This window comes from Narcine bancroftii, chromosome 12, assembly GCF_036971445.1.
Source record: "Narcine bancroftii isolate sNarBan1 chromosome 12, sNarBan1.hap1, whole genome shotgun sequence".
Taxonomy (NCBI): Eukaryota; Metazoa; Chordata; class Chondrichthyes; order Torpediniformes; family Narcinidae; genus Narcine; species Narcine bancroftii.
This window is the reverse complement of record NC_091480.1, coordinates 57,328,796-57,348,143: the sequence shown is the minus strand read 5'-3', so window position 1 is coordinate 57,348,143 and position 19,348 is coordinate 57,328,796. Positions and strand designations below refer to the sequence as shown.

Sequence of the window (19,348 nt, the reverse complement as noted above, 5' to 3'; positions counted from 1 at the left end):
CTGGATGGTGTGATTACAGGATGGCAAAGCATGCTTTACTGGGTGTCTGGCTTGGTGGAAGCACCTGAAGAATACAATTCACTCTCTCTGTGCACAATTTGACAATTACATTTTATATTAATTTTTTTTTTAAGTGTGGACATTCAGGCCATTTCAGCCCATGAGCTGGTGTCAACCCAACTACATCTCATTAACCTACGTTTTGAGGTAATTGCCTGACAGTGTAAGGAGGATGTGAGAAAAGCCTTTGGAATACAGTAAAACCCCGTATATATGGCACCTATGGTTTGGTGGGGGGTGGGGGGGGATGGAGGGAGGAACTGTCTTCGCTGTTGTTCCTTTTACCAGGCAGTTGAAATTTCATCTTCATTGATGTGACAGAGAATTCCCTTGTGTACCTCTTCCTTGGTACTGCTGAGTTTGATGGTGCCCAGGGTAGTGGTAGTGGTTCAAGGAGCGTGGGGGTGTTGGGAGTTTGGACCCACCATTGCTCACAATGTACATGTGACATGGGGTCTGCCAATGTATCAGCAACATGGTAGATGATTGGCAGCTCATTGGAATAGAGAAGGATGAGGGGGAAACCTCATAGACATTTTGAATGCTGAAAAGCCTGGACATTGTAGATGTGGCAAGGATGTTTCCCATCGTAGGAGATTCTAGGACGAGAGAATCACTTCAGGATAAAAGGACATCAATTTAAAACCGATGCGGAAACATTTCTTTAGTCAGGGTCGTGAGACTGGAACATGTTGCTGCAGGTGGCTGTGGAAATGAGGTCGTTGGGTGTATTTAAGGTAGAGATTGACAGGTATTTGATTAGTCAGGGCATCAAGGGTTACGGGGAGAAGGCTGGGGAGTGGGGCTGAGTGGGAGGATGGTCAGCTCATGATTAGAATGGCAGAGCAGACTCGATGGGCCAACTTGTGCTCCTATATCTTGTGATCCTGTGTAATTAGTATTCCTGCCACAGTGTCTAGACTTTTGTGTTTTACGAATGAAAGGGTTATCACTTTTTAATCCTACAGCATAGTAACAGGCCCTTCCAGCCCACGAATCCGTGCTGCCTAATTATAGCCAATTGACCTACATCCCAGTCGGTACATTTAAACAGTGGGAGGAAACCGGAGCCCCCAAGGAAAATCCACATAAACACTGGGAGAACGTACCAGCTCATTACAGACAGTGCGGACCCTGTCGCTGGTGCTGTAACAGCATTGAGCTAATCGCTCTGCCAACACTGCTGCCCTAAATAGTGATTTTTTTTTCCTCTCTGTTCTGAAGTGTCTCCCTACCTTGTAGCTGTTTACTACACAGGAGTGACCCAAATTCCAAATATCGGTAGATGTCTGTAAATTTAGACTGTTTAAAAAGAATGGACCATATGTTAATCATTTTTGACCTGATCACATTTTATTATATAAAAGTCTGTCTTTTCAGTAAGAGGATGGATAGATTCAGCGGTGATCCTGAGTATCTGTTAATCACTTTTGGGATCAATCACATCAACTGTCCTTCCTGGCCTTGAGAAGAACAATCAATAGTGGTCAACAGTGATCCTGGCTGAGCATCTGCTAATTACTCAAACTTTTCTGTCAGATACTTTAATGTTAATCCCCCCTCCCCTTCTTTCCACCCCCCCCCCCCCCACCCTTAGTCATTCCATTTCATCAGGGAAGTTTAAATTGCTGTTGTATTAACTTAAGACATTCCATACATACGACTGCAAAAAGGTATTAATTTTAAAAAGTAAATAAAAAATGTATGTAAATCTAAAAATTGCGCTTGGTCGTATGTCCACCAGTGCTAACCGCTGACTGTCAAGCAATATCCCGGCATTGTGTACATTGCAGCATCTCTGTTCTCAGGCAAAATGAATGCGGGGGTTGACAGGAGAGAGAGAGCAGGGTAGTGGGATCAGTGTGGGGACAGATACAGGGCTGTGGGGAGAGAGCAGAGCAGTGGAACCAGTGTGGGGAGCAAATGCGTCTGACTTGTGTCCATTTCAAGATGTTGTGAGAGATGGGAAAATTGACCTAAAATTATGAACATGGAAGAAACTAAAGTTCATCAGTAAAATGGCTGAAACCAGTTCAAACAGGATAAGTTTGGGGCTTAGGATGCAGGAAAGCAGAGTCAGCACGATTAACATAAGAATCTTCTATCCTTTGTGACAAGACCATAGGACTAAGATAAGGAATGGTAAGGTACAATAGAATGTAGGAAGTTGAGGTAGTCTGGATCAGATAAGGGTCTCCTAGCCCTGGACAGAAGTACCAAGTCATACATTTCTAATTAGCTAACCATACACAGATTTATACATATGAAATTAGCCAACCCTAGATAGAATGAGTCAACTCTGCATATCAAGAGACTGTAGCCCAGAGAATCAGGAAGGTGTGAATAAGGACAATGACATGATGGGACACCCACAGGATACCCCCTGGTCCTCCAAGTGTACTGAAACTGCACGTAGGCAGGAAGAATTACCTATGCCAAACCCATCCAGGGGGCAGAAGAATGTAAGGGGGAGGGCATTCTGATACTGAAATTGACTGTATAAAAGTTGGGTGAGCCCCAGTATGTGTGTGTATTCCCAGGGTAAGGGGAAGCACCCAACTTTGCATTGTTGTAGTAATAAATGTTCTTTGTTCTCAATTTTTGTCTCGAGCAATTTCTTTAAAGGTACTTTAATTCCTAACAATGTGACTGCTCAGTCAGAACTTGGACACATGTCAAGGAGTATCTACAAATATTTGGCTGGGCTGGCGGTGAAGGGAGCCCTCCCAGTGAGATCCTTCTTGCATAACCGGGGCATCATCCTCCATGCACGTTGTCCTGGGGACGGCTGCAGTGGAGTGGAGACTGTCGCCCACCTCTTTGCTGAATGTAATTTGCAAAGGGTGTTTGGAGAGGGATGCAGGGGGCTTTGTCATAGTTCATCCCCAGCAGCAGTGTGACACAGGCATCTGGTCTCTGGGTTGTTCCCAGACCTCCGAACTACTGGAAGATCATCAACTTGGTGAAAGACGCACTTTGGTCGACCTGAAACCTGTTGGTCATTCAGCCAACGGAGATGTCGGTGAGGGAATGCTGCTGACCGGCACATTCCAGGCTGCAGGAGTACGTGCTGAGGGACGCCCTGAGGCTGGGTGCAGCCAACGCAAGGGCACTATGGGGAGGGACCACAGTCTCAAATCCTCCCATTACCGAGCACCGAGGGCAAGTCCCTCAAACAACAGGGGGGAGAAACAACAAGGTGCCACGGTGGTGGTATTAAGAGAAGAATGTGAAATGTACATTGATAGACACTGTTTTAAAGTTTTGAACAGTTTTTTCCTGTTGTAAATCATTTACCCGATATGATTGAAACTAAGTCTGGAACAGTTTTTACTCCTGTAATGTTTTGGGGGGGGAAAGGGCTAAGAGAAAGAAACCCATGTGCAGAGCAAGAGGTTTTGAAATAACCACAACCTGAATCTCCCCACAATTAAAGGCAGGTATAAACTTTTTATCAGGTGGGCACCACAGGAGTTCGTGTGTTCTGAATGGTGATAACTGTGAACATGTAAATATTGTGCAATTGAAATACTGTATTACATGATTTCTTGTAATCGAAAACTATACCATCTTTTTAAAAGGGAAATGATAAAGGCCTCGGGTGCTGACGGCTTCCTAACGATTCGGAGCCCAGGGTGGAGGAGGTGCAATCTGGACTGGGGCCTGTGAGCTCTGGTTATGGGGCACGTTGCAGGCGGCTGCATCCATGGCCACCATTTTAGACCTGCAGCACAGTAACAGGCCCTTCCGGCCCACGAGCCTGTGACACCCAATTACAGCCAATGAAACTTCCACTCCCGAGGTGAAGAGCAAAAGTCTGCAGCCACTGTGATTGTAGTACAAACACAGAAATGCTGGAGGACCTCAGCGGGGCTGAACATTACTAATGTTTCAGGCCTGAGCCCTTCCTCAAGGTGTGAAGGTATAATTGTTGGTTATGTATCTTCTAGCGGATGCTGTGTGACCTGCTGAGTTAAATTTTAAGTTAATATTTTTTAATTTAACATTTTTAAAATTTATAAAATTTAGCCACACAGCACAGTAACAAGGCTTTTCAGCCCATGAGCCCGCACCACCCTATTAATCTACACCCTATGTTTTGAAGAGTGGGAGGAAACCAGAGCCCCTCCCCCAGGGAAAACCCACACAGACACGGGGAGAGTGTACAATCTCCTTGCAGACAGTGGGGGGTGGTTTGAACCCTGGTCCCGATCGCTGGTGCTGTAAAGGTGTCGTTCTAACCGCGATGCCAACCCTCCAGCATTTGTGTTTTAACCTACAATTCCTGTACATTTTTGAAGGGTGGGAGGAAACCAAACACCAATACAGGTAGAATGTCAAACTCACTGGGCTGGATTCGAACCCAGGTCGCCAGCACTGTAATAATGTTGCGCTAACCATGCTGTGCCATGATGTTTCTGAAGGGACTGTCTCGTTTGCTTTTCTCGTTTGTTGTTTTTAAAAATGGGGCTAGATTACTCAGTGACTTTTTTTGCCTTTGCAAGGCAAACAAAGGGATGATTCTTGTGTATCTTGTGCATGATAATAAATTATAAATTAAATGCTGCTGCTTTGTCCCAGGTGGGGACTTTGTACTTATCCTCGAGCAGAGACCCCGTGTCTGCAGACTGTGGAGCAGAGGAACAAGAGGCGACTCACTGCACAGTTTCCAATGAATTCCTTCCAGGCGAAGTTCAGCCATTTGGAGGCTGTGGGGAGCTGGGAGATGGAGCAGAGTTCCGTGACTCAGTACGAGCCTGTGGCAGAGATTGGGGTAGGTGCCTATGGCACAGTCTACAAGGCCCGAGACTCGCGGAGCGGCAAGTTCGTGGCCCTCAAGAATGTGAGGGTGCACCGGGATGAGGATGGCCTCCCTGCCTCCACCGTCAGGGAGGTAGCCCTGCTGAAACGCCTCGAACGCTTCGACCACCCCAACATCGTCAGGTGAGGTCTCCGGAGAGTTTGGGGGTGGGGGACTGGCTGCTGGGTTGTTGGGAAGGCTGCACTTCACGGCTCGCTCATTGAAATTGTTCAGTTTGGATGTGCATTTTCTTTGATGTGTTCCTTTCCTGTTGTGAGCCATTTCAGCGCTGATGGAGCACCTTTACCACCCAGGACTAACCCACCATCACTTTCCTGGAGGAAAGCAGAAAGGTCAATGGAACATTATAGCATAGAAACAGGCCCTTTGGCTCTTCTAATCTGTGCTGAACTACTATTCTGCCTAGTCCCACTGACCTGCACCCAGTCCACAGCCATCCATACCCCTCCCATTCACTGACCTGTCCAAATTCTTAAATGAGAAAATGAGCCCAATTTCACCACTTCAGCTGGCAGCTCGTTCCACACTCCCACCACTCTCTGTGTGAAGAGGTTCTCCCTTGTGTTCCTCCTAAATTTTCCCCTTTCATCCTTAACCCACATCCTCTGGTTTGTATCTCTGGAAAAAGCCGACCTACATTTACTCTGTCTAGACCCCCACCCCCCAAGTCTCCCCTCATTCTTCTACGCTCCAGGGAATATAGTCTGAACCTGTTTAACCTTTCCCTATAACTCAGTTCCTGAAGTCTGGACAATGTCCCAGTAAATCTTCTCTGCACTCTTTCTATCTTATTGATATCTTTCCTGTAGTTAGGTGACCAAAACTGCGCACAATACTCCAAATTTGGCTTTACCAATGTCTTGTACAACTTTACCATAACATCCCAACTCCTGTACTCTGATTTATGAAGGCCAAGATGCCAAAAGGTCTCTTTACAACCCTATCCACCTGTGATGCCACTTTCAGGGAATTATGTATCTGTATTCCCAGATCCCTCTGTTCTACTTCACTCCTCAGTGCCTGTCCATTCACTGTGTACATCCTGCCTTGGCTTGTCCTTCCAAAATGTAACATTTTTCTTCATTAAACTCAATCTGCCATTTTTCAGCCCATTTTCCCAGCTGGTCCAGATCCCTCTGCAAGCTTTGAAAACCTTCTTCACTGTTCACGACGCCTCCAATCTTTGTCATCTTCAAATTTGCTGATCCAATTTACCACATTATCATCCAAATCATTGATATAATGACAAACAACAAAGGGCCCAGCACCAATCCTTGAGGCCCACCACTAGTCACAGGGGCCCAGTTTGAGAAGCACTCTCTGGCTTCTCACATTTCTCCAATGTAGAATACAGTTTACGACTTCTGCATGAACACAGAGTGCCTGAACCTTCCTGACTAACCTCCCAGGCGGGACCTTGTCAAAGTTCACATAGTGAACCTCCATAGCCTTTCCTTCGTCCTCTTTCCTGGTAAGTTCCTTGAAGATTGGTGCTATCCTAGCTTGTGGTCACATTCCAAAACTTCATGTGGATCTTTGCCACCTTGTCCATGACTGTCCATCATCACTGGTGTTGGTCAGGTTTATAGTTTCCAATTTTAGTTACAAACATTCCCTCGGTTTATTCCATCTCTCTCCCTTCTCTGCATCTTAAAACGTGCTTTATTTCTAACTTTAGATTTACCAGGATGCTTCAATGTATTCCTGTTCATTTCGCAATCAGCATTTGCCTTGGAAATCGCTTTTTTTTGGGGGGGGGGGGTGGGTGCTAGTGGAGAATCAGAGAGGCTGTGAGACCTTCAGGAGAGGATTTTGGGGTGATGCTCTCACCATCTTGTCCTCCCATGGTCACTGAAGGAGATGGGGTGGATAAGGTGGGTGGAGCGCAAGACTATTTGTCCCATGGTGGGGGTTTCTGAAGTAAGATAACATGGGTGTGAGATGAAGGGTAGGAAGATTAGTGGATCTGAGGGGGAAATTTTTGATGCAGCTTGTGGTTGGAACCTGGAACAGTTGACTGATAAGGTGCAAACAGAGATTCTATCTTGTTTAAGAAAACACCTGGAAAGCATTTGAAAGGCTACAGTCCAAAAGCAGGTGGATGAGACTTGCAGAGATCTCATTGGCCAAAGGGCCTGTTTCTGTGATGTCTTGGGAGGGGGCTTTGAGATGTCTGGGTGTTTGGTAGCCACTGAGTGCCTGTGTGCCTTGTTGCAGGTTGTTTGATGTGTGTGCCACCATGAGGGCGGACCGTGAAACAAAAGTCACCCTGGTGTTCGAACACATAGACCAAGATCTGAAGACCTACCTGGAGAAAGCTCCGGCGCCTGGGATACCAGCTGAGACTATAAAGGTAAAGAACCGGGCACCTCACAGGGCCCTTTCTGACATCCTGCTGCTGACTAGCAGAAAGGAGGTGGATATGGTGATCAGGCTTTCCTTTTTTCCATTCCCCCCCCCCCCCCCCCCCCCCCAGCAACCCCTAAGTAAAATTTGTCTGGGAGGAGGGATTCCTTTGACAGCAAAGCCAACTGTTAAAGCTGCTGCGGAGTGGGATCTTGCTGTGCATACAGCAGCTGCCAGGTTTCCCCACAGTGCACCCGTTTTATAATTTTTTTTTAGCCAAATAGTCCCTTCTGGTCCACGAGCCCATGCTGCCCAATTAATCTACAACCTTCCTGGTACATTTTGAAGGGAGGGAGGAAATTAGCACCCCTGGGGAAAACCCACTGAGGCACTGGGTGAATGTGCAAACTCCTTACAGACAGCGCAGGGTTCAAACCCTGGTCCTGATCGCTGGCGTGGTAACAGCGTTGCGCGAACCACTACACCAACCATGCTGCACTCCAGAAAACTTTTATTGACTGTGAGCACATGAGGATGTTGCATCAGGTGCTACAGAAATGCAAAGCTATGGTGTGTTCCTATCTGTTGGTAATCAAGAATATTTTGTAGCTGGGTGGGGAGGGGGCAATGGGAGGGTGGGCATTGGTGGGGGAAGAACAGGAGGGTGGGAGGGGGTGGGTGTTGGCTGTGGCTTCTCTTTCCAGGTGTGTTGTGTGGTTTTCCTGGCAAGGACCTGACGAAGCAGCTGCTGAACGGCCTGGTGTTCCTGCATTCCCACGGTGTTGTGCACAGGGATTTGAAGCCGGAGAACATCCTCGTGACCAGTCGGGGCCAGGTGAAGCTTGCGGACTTTGGCCTGGCTCGGATCTACAACTGCCAGATGGCACTGACTCCGGTGGTAAGCAAGATTCCAAGCTCGGTGGAGGGTCTGGTTAACGTGACCTTTTGTGTATATTCTACCTGGAAAAATTGGTCCCAAAAACTTGACTATTGCGAATATATACGATAGTTCCACTCAGTGCAGTAAAGCCCCTGGTATCCAGTACCCATGGAGATTGGTAGATGCCAGATAAGTGAATTTTCTGGTTGCTTGAGATTGCGTGTTGTGTAATTGGTGAACTAACGGTGAGGTGCTTCAATTAAAAATTTTTTAACCTATTCTGTACGTTTTCTTTTGCCGGTTGCTTGAATTCTGGATAACGAGGGTTTTACTGAAGTTCTCCTGGGTTCTAGTTGGTGAGAAATCCTCATTAGTGAGAAAACTTGAGAGAAATTCTCGATGTGGCTTGGCTTCTCAGAGATTTGACATCCTAACTGCTGAGGGGCAGAAATCTCCCAGAATGGCCTGTTGCCACTGAAATTGTTGGATTCATGGGCCTCCAATTATCGATAGACTTTCCCACTTCTTCTTTTCAGCTAACATTGCCTAATCAAAGCAGAGCAGGCAAACCAGCCCTTTGCCTGAGACATTCTCACCCTTTTTTCCTGTCTATGGCCCCCCTTGGGATTCTGCTCAAAGTTTAAGAGCTCCCTTTCCCTGCAAAGCCGTCAAGTTATGGTTTCTTCTGAACTTTTATCACTGACGACAGAAAAAAAAATTTGTTACATGAGCTGAAAAGAAAACAAGGCTTTTACTTAAATATAAACACAATGCTGGATAACTCAGCAGGTCGAACAGTGTAATTTATGTAGAAAAGATGAAATGCATAACTAACGTTTCGGTCTTGAGCCCTTAAAGGCTTTTACTTAAATGTGCTGTGTGCCCCAATCGGGTGGGATGGATGTTGTAGGGCCTCCATTGAGAATGGATGCTTTGGCCCAACTCGTCGTGTCATTCAAGACACAATCTGTCTGCCTGTGTTCGATCCATCACCCTCTGAACCTTTCCCATTCACAGACCTGTCCAAATGTCTGTTATACGGTGTGATTGTCCCCACCTCCACCACTTCCAGTGCGTTCCACACACCCACCACCCTCTGTGTGAAGAAGGTGCCCCTCGGGTCCCCTTTAAATCTCTCCCCTCAAACCTGTGCCCTCTAGTTTTAGACTCCCCGACCCTGGGGAAAAGACTATGACTGTGGCAAACCACTCTCTGTATATTTATCTGTCGGGGCACACCCACTGGCCGACTGGACCTGTGGCCCCTCCCACACATGCCTGAATAAAGGTGACTGGCCCTCAGCTCCTCCTCAGTTCTGGACAATCGACCAGCACAGATGTGCCTCTGTTCTATTGTGAATAAAAGCCTGTCAGCCAATAACTTCCAGTCTTTTGGAGTTTTTGATGGTGCATCAATTTTAGTCTCAATAAATTTTGACAATGAAGCAGATCCTAAAGCCGAGGAAGTTGGAAATACCCTCAATGACCTGAAGCCTCCACACTTTGAACTTTGGCTGTGTTGCTTTGAAGCCTTCCTGCAGATATCATCAGCCATAGTTTGATCTGAGAATGACAAGCTGCAGGGACGATACTCGCAGGTCGGGCCCTTGGTATACTCAATGATCAGGGACGCCATGTTGTACCCACAGGCAGTGGACATTCTGAGGGGCCAGTACCTGAGGAAGGTAAATGAGGTCTACGTGAGACACCTGGCCACCCGAAAACAGCGACCTGGGGAAATCAAGCGCAGAGTATCTCCGGGCCCTGCAAACTCTCGGATGGGCCTGCAACTGCCAGGCCGCGTTACAGCCACTGAGGACCTGATTAGAGATGCGCATGTCTCGGGCATTGGGCCCAATTACATCCATCAGAGACCGTTGAGCAAGGTGAGCTCAACGCGGAAGGTGGTCAAACTGGCAGGCAGGCTAGAGGTGGCCCTCCAGAATGTGGAAGTTTACTCGGCCAACAAGTCGACTATCTCGTGGTTACCCCAGGCACTGCATCTTAGGATACCCTGCTACATCCCACCGGCAATCTGACTATGGCCACTGTACTCTGTTAGCAGCTGACACCTCTATTGCCACATCCTGCTAGTGACCCAACCACAGCTGCTGTACTCCACGAGCACCCGAAGTGCTACTTTTGTGGCCTGAGCAAGCACTCGAGGAAATGCTGCCCAGCAAAAGATGCGGTCTGCTCCAGCTGCGTGAAGAAAGGGCATTCATTATGTAAAAGTGTGCAAGTCCAAGTCACTCCAACCCAGCAACGCCAAATGCAGGCTGTGTGGGCTGCCATCTTCAAGACCCAGCAGCACTGCGTGGTGGTCGCCATCTTGGATGCCGCCATCTTTGAGAACCAGCAGTGACGTGGGGGCTGCCATCATACAACCAAACATACAAGCTCTTCACTGCAGCTATAGACAGTGACCCGACACTGGCCTCCATCGTGCTGGATCAAGGTAGTCCTCACTAACTCGGCAGATCGATGATGGACATTCAGGTAAACGGCCACGTGACAAGCTGTCTGTTCGATAGTGGGAGCACAGAGAGCTTCATCCACCCTGACATGGTGCACGGCTCTACTCCCTCGCAGTTAGGCCAGTGAGTCACCGTCTCCTTGGCCTCAGTCCTCTACGGCTGATGTCCGTGACTACTGCGTAGTGACCCTGACCATGCGGGGCACAGTCTACAAAGACTTTAAACTCCTGGTGATGTCACAGCTCTGCGCTGCCATGCTACTGGGACTGGACTTTCAATGCCACCTTAAAAGTGTGATTGGAGTAAGATGGGCCCTGCCCCTCTCACTTTCTGTAACCAGCAGTTCTTAAACAGCCCATGGTGCTTCACCAGAAACCACCCCCCCACCCAACTCGCCTCTTTCCCCCACCATTTCAAGCCAATAACCTGGAGATTATCCATGGAACACTACCTCCACTGCTGTTCACTAACCTCACCCCCAATTTTAAAGCCGTTGCCACTAAAAGTAGGCGGAACGGGGCCTTTATTAGGTTTGAGGTGCAGCAGCTACTCAATGAGGGGATCATTGAAGCCAGCACCAGCCCTCGGAGAGCCCAAGTGGTGGTGAGGAATTGGAAGAAAAACCGGATGGTCATCGACTACAGTCAGACTATTAACAGATACATGTAGCTGGACGTGCACCCTCTTCCCCACAAAGCTGATGTAAACCAAATCTTGCAATATTAGGTTTTCTCCACCATTGACCTAAAGTCAGCATACCACCAGCTTCTTATTCGCCTGGAGGACTGCCAATATTCTGGTTTTGAGGTGGATGACCGCCTCCACCAGGGTCTCGGTCTTCCAGCGAGAGATGGACTGAATGGTAGACCAGTATGAGCTGCAGGCTACATTCCCATGTCTGGACAACAACACTATTCCTCCAGACAGCCAAACTCCTTAACCACTCATACAATAAGGATAAATATGTATTTCACACAACCAGCCTTGCCATCCTTGGCTGCGTCATGGAGAATGCAGTCATCGGCCCTGACCCCAATCACGTGCCCCCTTCCCTACAGCCTCAAAGCCCTGAAAGGGTACCTGGACTTCTACTATGCCCAGTAGGTCCCCAATTACACAGACAAGGCCTGCTCCCTCATTAAATCTACCTCCTTTCCCCTGCCACCAGAGGTCCATGCAGCTTTCAGCCACGTCAAGGCACACATTCACCAGGCTATGATGCATGATGTGGACAAATCCACCCTGTTCTAGGTGGAGTGCAATGCATCTGATTTTGCTCTGGCTGCCACACTTAACCAGGCAGGCAGACTGTAGCTGCCTTTTCCCGCACCCTCCAGGGCTCCGAAATTCAACGCTCCTTTTGTTGAGAAGGAGGCCCAAGCCATTTTTAAGGCAGCAAACAATTTATCTTACTGACTGACCAACGTGCAGTGGCTTTCATGTTCGACAACCAGCGAGGTAAAGTAAAAACTGACAAGATATTGAGGTGGAGAATTGAACTTTCCACCTACAATTATGTCTTGTACTGGCCCAGGAAACTGAGCCCCCAGATGCCCTATCCCATGGAACATATGCCAGTGCACAAATAGACTGGTTACAGGCCCTCCACAATGATCTGCCACTCTGGAGTCACCAGGTTCTTCCACTTTATCAAAGCCCACAATCTCCATCGTACTCCATCGAGGAAATCAGGACCATGACTAGAAACTGCCAGGTCTGTGCAGAGTGCAAACCGCACGTCTATCGACCAGATAGAGCACATCTGATAAAGGCAACCCGCCCCTTTGAACATTGATTTCAAGGTACCCCTGCCCCTCCTCTGACTGCAATGTGTACTTCCTCTGCATCGCGTTTCCTGTTTGCCATCCCCTGCCCGGATGTGACAACAGTCACTGTCATCAAGGCCCTACGCAATCCTTTCACCCTGTTTGGGTATCCCTGCTATATCCATAGCGACCAGGGGTCCACTTTCATGAGTGATGAGCTGCGCCAGTAGCTGCTGACCAGAGGCATCACCATGAGTAGGGCCACCAGCTACAACCCCTGAGGGAACAGGCAGGTGGAAAAGGAGACTGCCATGGTCTGGAAGGCCATCCTCCTTGCCCTGCAGTGTAGAGGCCTTCCAGTGTCCCTCTGGCAAGATTACCTCCTGAGGCACTCCACTCAATTGGATACTCCTATGTGCGGCCATCAGAGCCACTCTGCATGAAAGTGTGTGTTCCTTCCCTAGGAAATCTGCTTTGGGGACCATGCTGCTGGCCTGGCTGATGTCCCCAGGGCCAGTCTTACTCCAGAAGCACATGAGGAGCCACAAGTCTAACCCACTGGTCAAAAGGGCCCGCCTCCTCCACACCGACCCCCAATACACCTATGTGGTGTACTCTGATGGGCACGAGGACACAGTGTCTTTTAGAGACCTGGCGCCCACAGGGGTTCTGGGGACCATTACTGATCATTCCACATCACCTCGCCTATCATCACCCACAATGCACCAGGGCCATGGCATGTTGCCCCAGCCCCAACAGATGGCAAGCCCGACTCGACAACGGCATACAGGCGTCCCAGGCTGTCTAGGACCCCATTGCTGCAGCCAGGTCTACAACAGCTGCAGATCAGACCACCCGAAATGCGATTAATGATAAATGTGGAAAACCACTGTTTGTATATTTAACCGTCTGGACACACCCCTTTGGGTGACTGTACCTATGGCTCCTCCCATTCCACAGCCCCCTCCCCAGCTCAGAAGCGTTGACCAGCATGGACGTGCCTCCATTCTATTGAATAAAAGCCTGTCAGTTTCACAAAACTTCCAGTCTTTTGGAATTATTGATGGTGCATCAGTGACAGTCCATCTTATTCATGCCCCTTATGGTTTTATAAACCTCTTGATGAGCCCCCACCCCTCAGCTTCCTATGTTCCCAGACTCCCCTTCCATCTCGAGCTTTCATGGAACTGTCCAGCACAGGAACCGGCCCTGTGGCTCACGGTCTTTGCCGAACATGATGCCCAATCAAACTAAAACGTGTACACCCAGTGTATTCCTTTACTATGCTAATAATTCACCAGCAAAATCTAGGATGAACCTGTTCTATGACTTAATGAACATTAGTATGTACATAATAGTCTTGTATGGACAATAGATACAGAGGAATTGACAAAGTACCTGTTAAATGGCTTACTGACCAGTATGTGATCTCTTAATTATCCGGAATTAAGAGTATGGCTGCAGAGGGATTGCTGGTGCCATCCTGATTACTGCTATCTGATCAATGCTGAGGTGCTAAGATCGAATACAGGACATGCCTGCAGCATGAGGTCGCTGTGCCCTAATCAATGGTGTCAGGCTGAAATATGCAAGAGTACCTGACAGCTGATGTACAAGAAGCAGCCGCGGACCATGTTTGGGGCCCATGTTGTCAGGTCTGAAGCTATTCCCGAGGTCTGAACAGTGAAGAGGTCTGAGCTCCATGCTTGCACCTGATAGATATCCCTCCTCTCCCTTATATTCCCATGTCTACCTCAAAGCCTCTTAAACGCTCTTGGATTTTTTTGCACTCTTGAGCTTGATTGCATCCTTCCTCTAGAATTGTATGCAAAATAAAACCATGCCTTTGGTCCGTAAGACCGCAAGACATAGGAGCAGAAATAGGCTATTCAGCCCATCATTCAGTCATGAGCTGATCCATTTTCCCAACTCAACCCTACTGTCTGGCCTTCTCCCGATGACCTTTGATGGCCTGGCTACTCAAGAACCTATCAAACTCTGTCTTAAATGCACCCAATGACCCGGCCTCCACAACAGCCTGTGGCAACAAATTCCACAGATTCACATGAAGGCTGAAAAAGTTCCTCTGCATCTCTGTTCTCAGCGGACACCCTTTAATCCTGAATTTGTCCTACTCTCCCACCATTGGAAGCAGCCTTTTAAAATCTACTCTGTCCATGCCTTTCCACATTCAAAATGTTTCAATGAGATCCCCCTCCCTCAAATTCCAACAAGTGCAGGCCAAGAGCTGTCAAACCATTCATTCCCGGAATCATTCTTGTGAGCCTCTTCTGAAGGCTCTCTAATGTTAGCACATCCATTTTTGAATGAAAAGCCCAAAACCTGGACTTCTGAGAAGTTTGAGGGGTAGGGTACCACTGTGCTTAAGTTTTGTAACAGTCCAGTCCTTTGTATTGCACTTATTTTGTGTTTGGCCTGACTAGGTGGTGACGCTGTGGTACCGTGCCCCAGAGGTCTTGCTGCAATCAACCTACGCCACCCCTGTGGACTTGTGGAGCACAGGCTGCATCTTTGCTGAAATGTTTTGCAGAAGGTCAGTGCTGGAACACAGCTTAAAACCTCGTGAAAGGAAGGGGCCAGTGCTCACAGGCACCCTGAGTTGTTAGTTGTTTTGAAAGATGTGGTAAGGCCCTTTCAGATAGGGCAAAAGTCCAAATGTAAAGGCGGAGAACCTCCACTAAAATGCATAACCACATACCTTTATGTGGAGGCCGTCTCCAAGCCACAGAATCCAACCCCTCTGAGAGAGGGATAATTGGTGGAAGCACTGTGCTCCGCCAATCAATCTGAATGTACATCTGTGCTAAGTGGCTGTTGATGGGCGGGCTGATGATGCCGTCATCCTGCGATCCATCTCTCCCCTCTCCCTCCAAGTCAGGGCCGGTGTGGGGGTGGCTGGTGCAGGCTGAGACAGCCACACCAGGCCGCTTTGGCCTTCAGGGCCGCTCTCTGTGGGTGAAAATGCGGCAGAGCAATGGCTGTCTTCCCTACCCATAATTCCCCACCCAGCTGGAACTGTTCTGAGAACCACAGAGCAGTTCCAGCTGCATGGGGGATTATGGGATGGGAAGACGGTCATTGCTCTGCTGCGTTTTATATGACAGGTGGCGCTACGGCACCAGTCGCCCCACCTCCATTGGATCCAGACAGCACAACAAGGCTTCTCTGGATATGAATGGGACGCTGGAGCAGCCTTTTAGGGCTGCTGTCTGAAAAGTAAGTTCTTTGTTTTCCATCCGCTCCTGTGGCCGGCCTCAAGGCAGAGGGTTTAACTGAAATGGTCTACGTGAGAATGTCACTTAATTGAGCAGACACAATGTGGGATACAAGTGGTGGCTGTAGATGGTGGCATGGGAAGAGAATCGTGGATAAATTTTGGGTGGCATGGTTAGCGCAATGCTATTACAGCGCCAACGACTAGGGTTCAAATTGGGTGCTGTCTGCAAGGAATTTGTACGTTTTCCCTGTGACTGCGTGGTTTTTTTTGTGGGGGCTCCAGTTTCCTCCCACCCTTCAAAAATGAACTGGGGGTTGTTGGTCAATTGGGTGTAATTGGGCAGTACGGGTTGAAAGGGCCTGTTACTGTGCTGTATGCCTACATTTAAATTGGAGCTGGTCGAGTGTGATCAGGCCCTTGGGGCAGGGGATGTTGTATTGGGAGAGTGTTGGGAGCTGGAATGGGTTTGCGTGTTCCATCAGTGGGTCTGGAGGGATGAACTTGCTGATGGTCCCGCCACTTACTCACGAAATGCAGCTGCTTGCCTCTACTTACTCAAGGAGTGTTGGGAATGGACTGTCTGATATCCTGTAAATCAGTATTGTGATGAACCAATGGGGTAAGGCAGTTACTGGGTAGGGGCTCTTTATATCTTCTGGTGTTGCCCAAATTAAAAGTATTCTCTTCATTTGGGACTTACCTGTTCTCTTTTGTCTTTTTTACAGGCCCTTGTTTTGTGGGAAATCAGAAGTTGACCAATTAGAAAAGATTTTTGAGTAAGTGTGCTTGTTGAATTCCAGTGACTGGGCTGCAGGGAGGGTTGGAGGGGTAATTCTGGGAAGCATCACCCAATTGGGGTAGCCTGGAGAGGAAGCGAGTCTTCCAGTCTGCGTTTGACACAATAGGGTTCAGAATGATGATTGGTTGACTAGCAGTTTTGTCCAACCACAGCTCACAGAACTTCCTGCTGATGAAGGATGCCTGACCAATGAAATCTGTGCAAATTGGCCTGTTGCTTTGACTTGTGGCGCAAACCTCTTGCAATTAAATGCTTAATTTATTCCAGATTTTTGGCAAAGTAGTCAATATTTGACCATTAAACAGTTATCATTTTTTTTCCTCTCCGGCCAATGCTGTTTCTCTGCGCAAATTTGGCTGCCGTGTTTCTTGCGTTTCAAATGTTTCACCAGCTTGTGAGGCACTTTGGGACATCCTAAGTTGGATGTAAGCGGTGCTGTGGAAATTGGAGTCTTTTTTTTCTTTATTGGAAACTTCTTTGCTTTCAGCCTGACGGGGCTCCCGCCAGAGGAGGACTGGCCAGAGGATGTGACGCTGCTGAGAAATGCCTTCACCAGTCGCCCTCCACAGTCGGTCAAGAACTTTATCCCTGAAATGGATGATTTGGGGGCAAGTCTGCTGCTGGTGAGAAGAAATGGCCAGTTTAAAGTGGAGTGCCAGGATTGGACGAGTGGGCAGCCAAACCATTTTTGTTCTGGCCGAAAATTCATTGATTAAATTTTTTTAATTTAGACATACAGCACGGTAACAGGCCATTTTGGCCCACGAGTCCATGCCGCCCAATTTACACCCCATTATCCTACACCCCTAGTATAATTTTTAAAAATTTAAATGCTTATTTTTTTTTTAAATTTTAAATGTCCATTTATTTATTTATTTTTAGGGGTGGGAGGAAACCCACGCAGACACGGGCAGAACATACAAATTCCTTACAGATAGCATGGGATTCGAACCCTGGTGCTGTAAAGGCGTTGCACTAACCGTGCCAGCTCCATCAGAGGTTGATTCCACGTTCTTGTGGACGGCACCATGGGAGGCCTTGAGGTCCACTCCACGGAAGTGTTGCCTGTTTAACCCCCGTACCACCCTTTGGCTGATCAGACCCATGTAAACAATTGGCAGTGCATCTCTTTCATCCCCCTCTGGGCACTGCCCAGCATCTTTGCTGGCAGGGATTCATTGAGACTCTGCCATCCATTGGGCTGGACCATAATAGAATATGGGCACAGCTCTGTGGGCGACATACCAGCCAATGGTGCCCTCACTGCTGCCCTCTTCCACCCTCACTACTATGTTTTTAAATCTGTCTTTCGATGCAAGATTCCTTTTAAAATGTAAATATCGACATACTGCATTGTAACAGGCCCTTCTGTCCCCCAAGCCTGTACCCCCAATTAACGTACGGCCCCCCCCCCCCCACATCGAATGGTTGGAGGAAACCCATGTAGACACGGTGGGAACGTACAAGTTCTAACAGCATTGCGCTAACTGTGCCGCCCTTGATTGTCACGTGATGTACAACATTTCCTTCTGCCTGCCACAAGGCAAAGAGTCGCCATAAGTATCGCCCCTTGCAGTAAGAGGAAAGGAGTGGAAAAAGAGTCAGAACCCCTTTTCACACTGGCACCTTATCCTTGTAATTAACGGCTAATATAACTGGTTAAAGGGCCAGTGCGAATGTTCATGAATCTGCACGTAGGATCAAATCACCCTAGGGATGGGACGCCTAGGAAGGGTGTATCGTCCCCGGGGTCATCTGATGCCTGCGTGCTAATTAGCTCAGTGTGAAAGGGACATGGACTATCCAGGGACAAAATAGTGACATGTGGATGACATTTTGTGTGAATGCAGGAACGTGAAGGGTACAAGATTTAAAAAGGTATAAACTTTGATCATAATTTAGTAAATTGAATACAATGTATCATCTTTAAACAAAATTAATCATGCCTAATTATAACATAATTAAACTTTATGTACAACATATAGTATGAGCCCTTCAACCCCTGTTGTGCTGACCTATAGAAAACCTTTATAAATTTATAAAGGATTGTGGGAAAGTGGTGTAAAACACCTAGCGGAACAATTAAAGACCATAGGAAAGTCAGAGAGAGCAATGGTGGACCTACGCTCCCAGAATTCCATAGGGCAGAGAGGGCTGTATGCATGGAGCACGCATGGAGGGGTTTCTCTGCCACACACAATTCTGGGAGGACAGATCTGCCATCGCTCTGTGTCAATCAGATGTCACTGGGGGAGGATAGGTGGCTGGTGGTGAATGTGAAAGGATGCAAAGAACTGGTTGTGGTTTGTTTTTGTGAATGGCAAAAACGGCTTCTTGAACCAGTTCATTGAATGGCCAATGTACAGGTGAGCTGGTGTGAAAAGGGCTGGAGTGTCTGTGGATTCACGCCTCCAGTGCTCCCACAACCCTCTGCAGCTGCGCTGCCCCCGAACTCCAGATCTAAACTTCTGACATGATAGGAAGCCTTCAGCCCCTCTTGCCCTAAGCAGCTTCACAAATCCTAGTTCCGAGAATCCCTCAACTGGGTCACTGACCACCTGCAGCTTGTGAGTGTCCTTCAGCCGCTGAGGCCCTTGTAGGTTTGCTACTATGGTCACCTTCCCTATAGGGTCATCTCTACTTCTACTTGTCAACAGGAGATGTTCTGTGTTACTGGTGCCTTGTGTGGCTTCTGCAGAATCTGCAACCCGTCTTGGCTGCTCCTGTGATCAGCAATAGCCATCTTGGGCCCAGACCGTGGTTGTAAGACTTTAATGGGGGGGGAAAAAAAGCCACTGGTTTTAATAGGCCATTCAAATCCTGTTCAGAGCTGCTATTTGTTGGAACTGGGCTGTTGGATCTGATGGAGTAGCGTTGTCTCTCCGCTCCTCGACAACACCAGTGGCAGTGCTGCCATTACAGAGGTTGTGCAGGGAGGGAAAGGAACAGTAGTCATGTGGC

General features: G+C 48.1%; 1 protein-coding gene across 2 annotated transcripts in view; it reads left to right on the top strand.

The window, feature by feature from the left end:
* cdk4 (cyclin dependent kinase 4) overlaps positions 1-19,348 on the top strand; it is a 39,987-nt gene that overhangs the window by 12,798 nt on the left and 7,841 nt on the right. For both annotated transcript variants that reach the window (XM_069906054.1, XM_069906055.1), the window contains exons 2-7: positions 4,642-5,004; positions 7,100-7,235; positions 7,959-8,126; positions 14,795-14,904; positions 16,314-16,364; positions 16,875-17,010. In XM_069906054.1, the coding sequence (XP_069762155.1) occupies positions 4,733-5,004; positions 7,100-7,235; positions 7,959-8,126; positions 14,795-14,904; positions 16,314-16,364; positions 16,875-17,010 (873 nt within the window). In that variant the 5' untranslated portion in view covers positions 4,642-4,732. The remainder of the gene's footprint in view (positions 1-4,641; positions 5,005-7,099; positions 7,236-7,958; positions 8,127-14,794; positions 14,905-16,313; positions 16,365-16,874; positions 17,011-19,348) is intronic.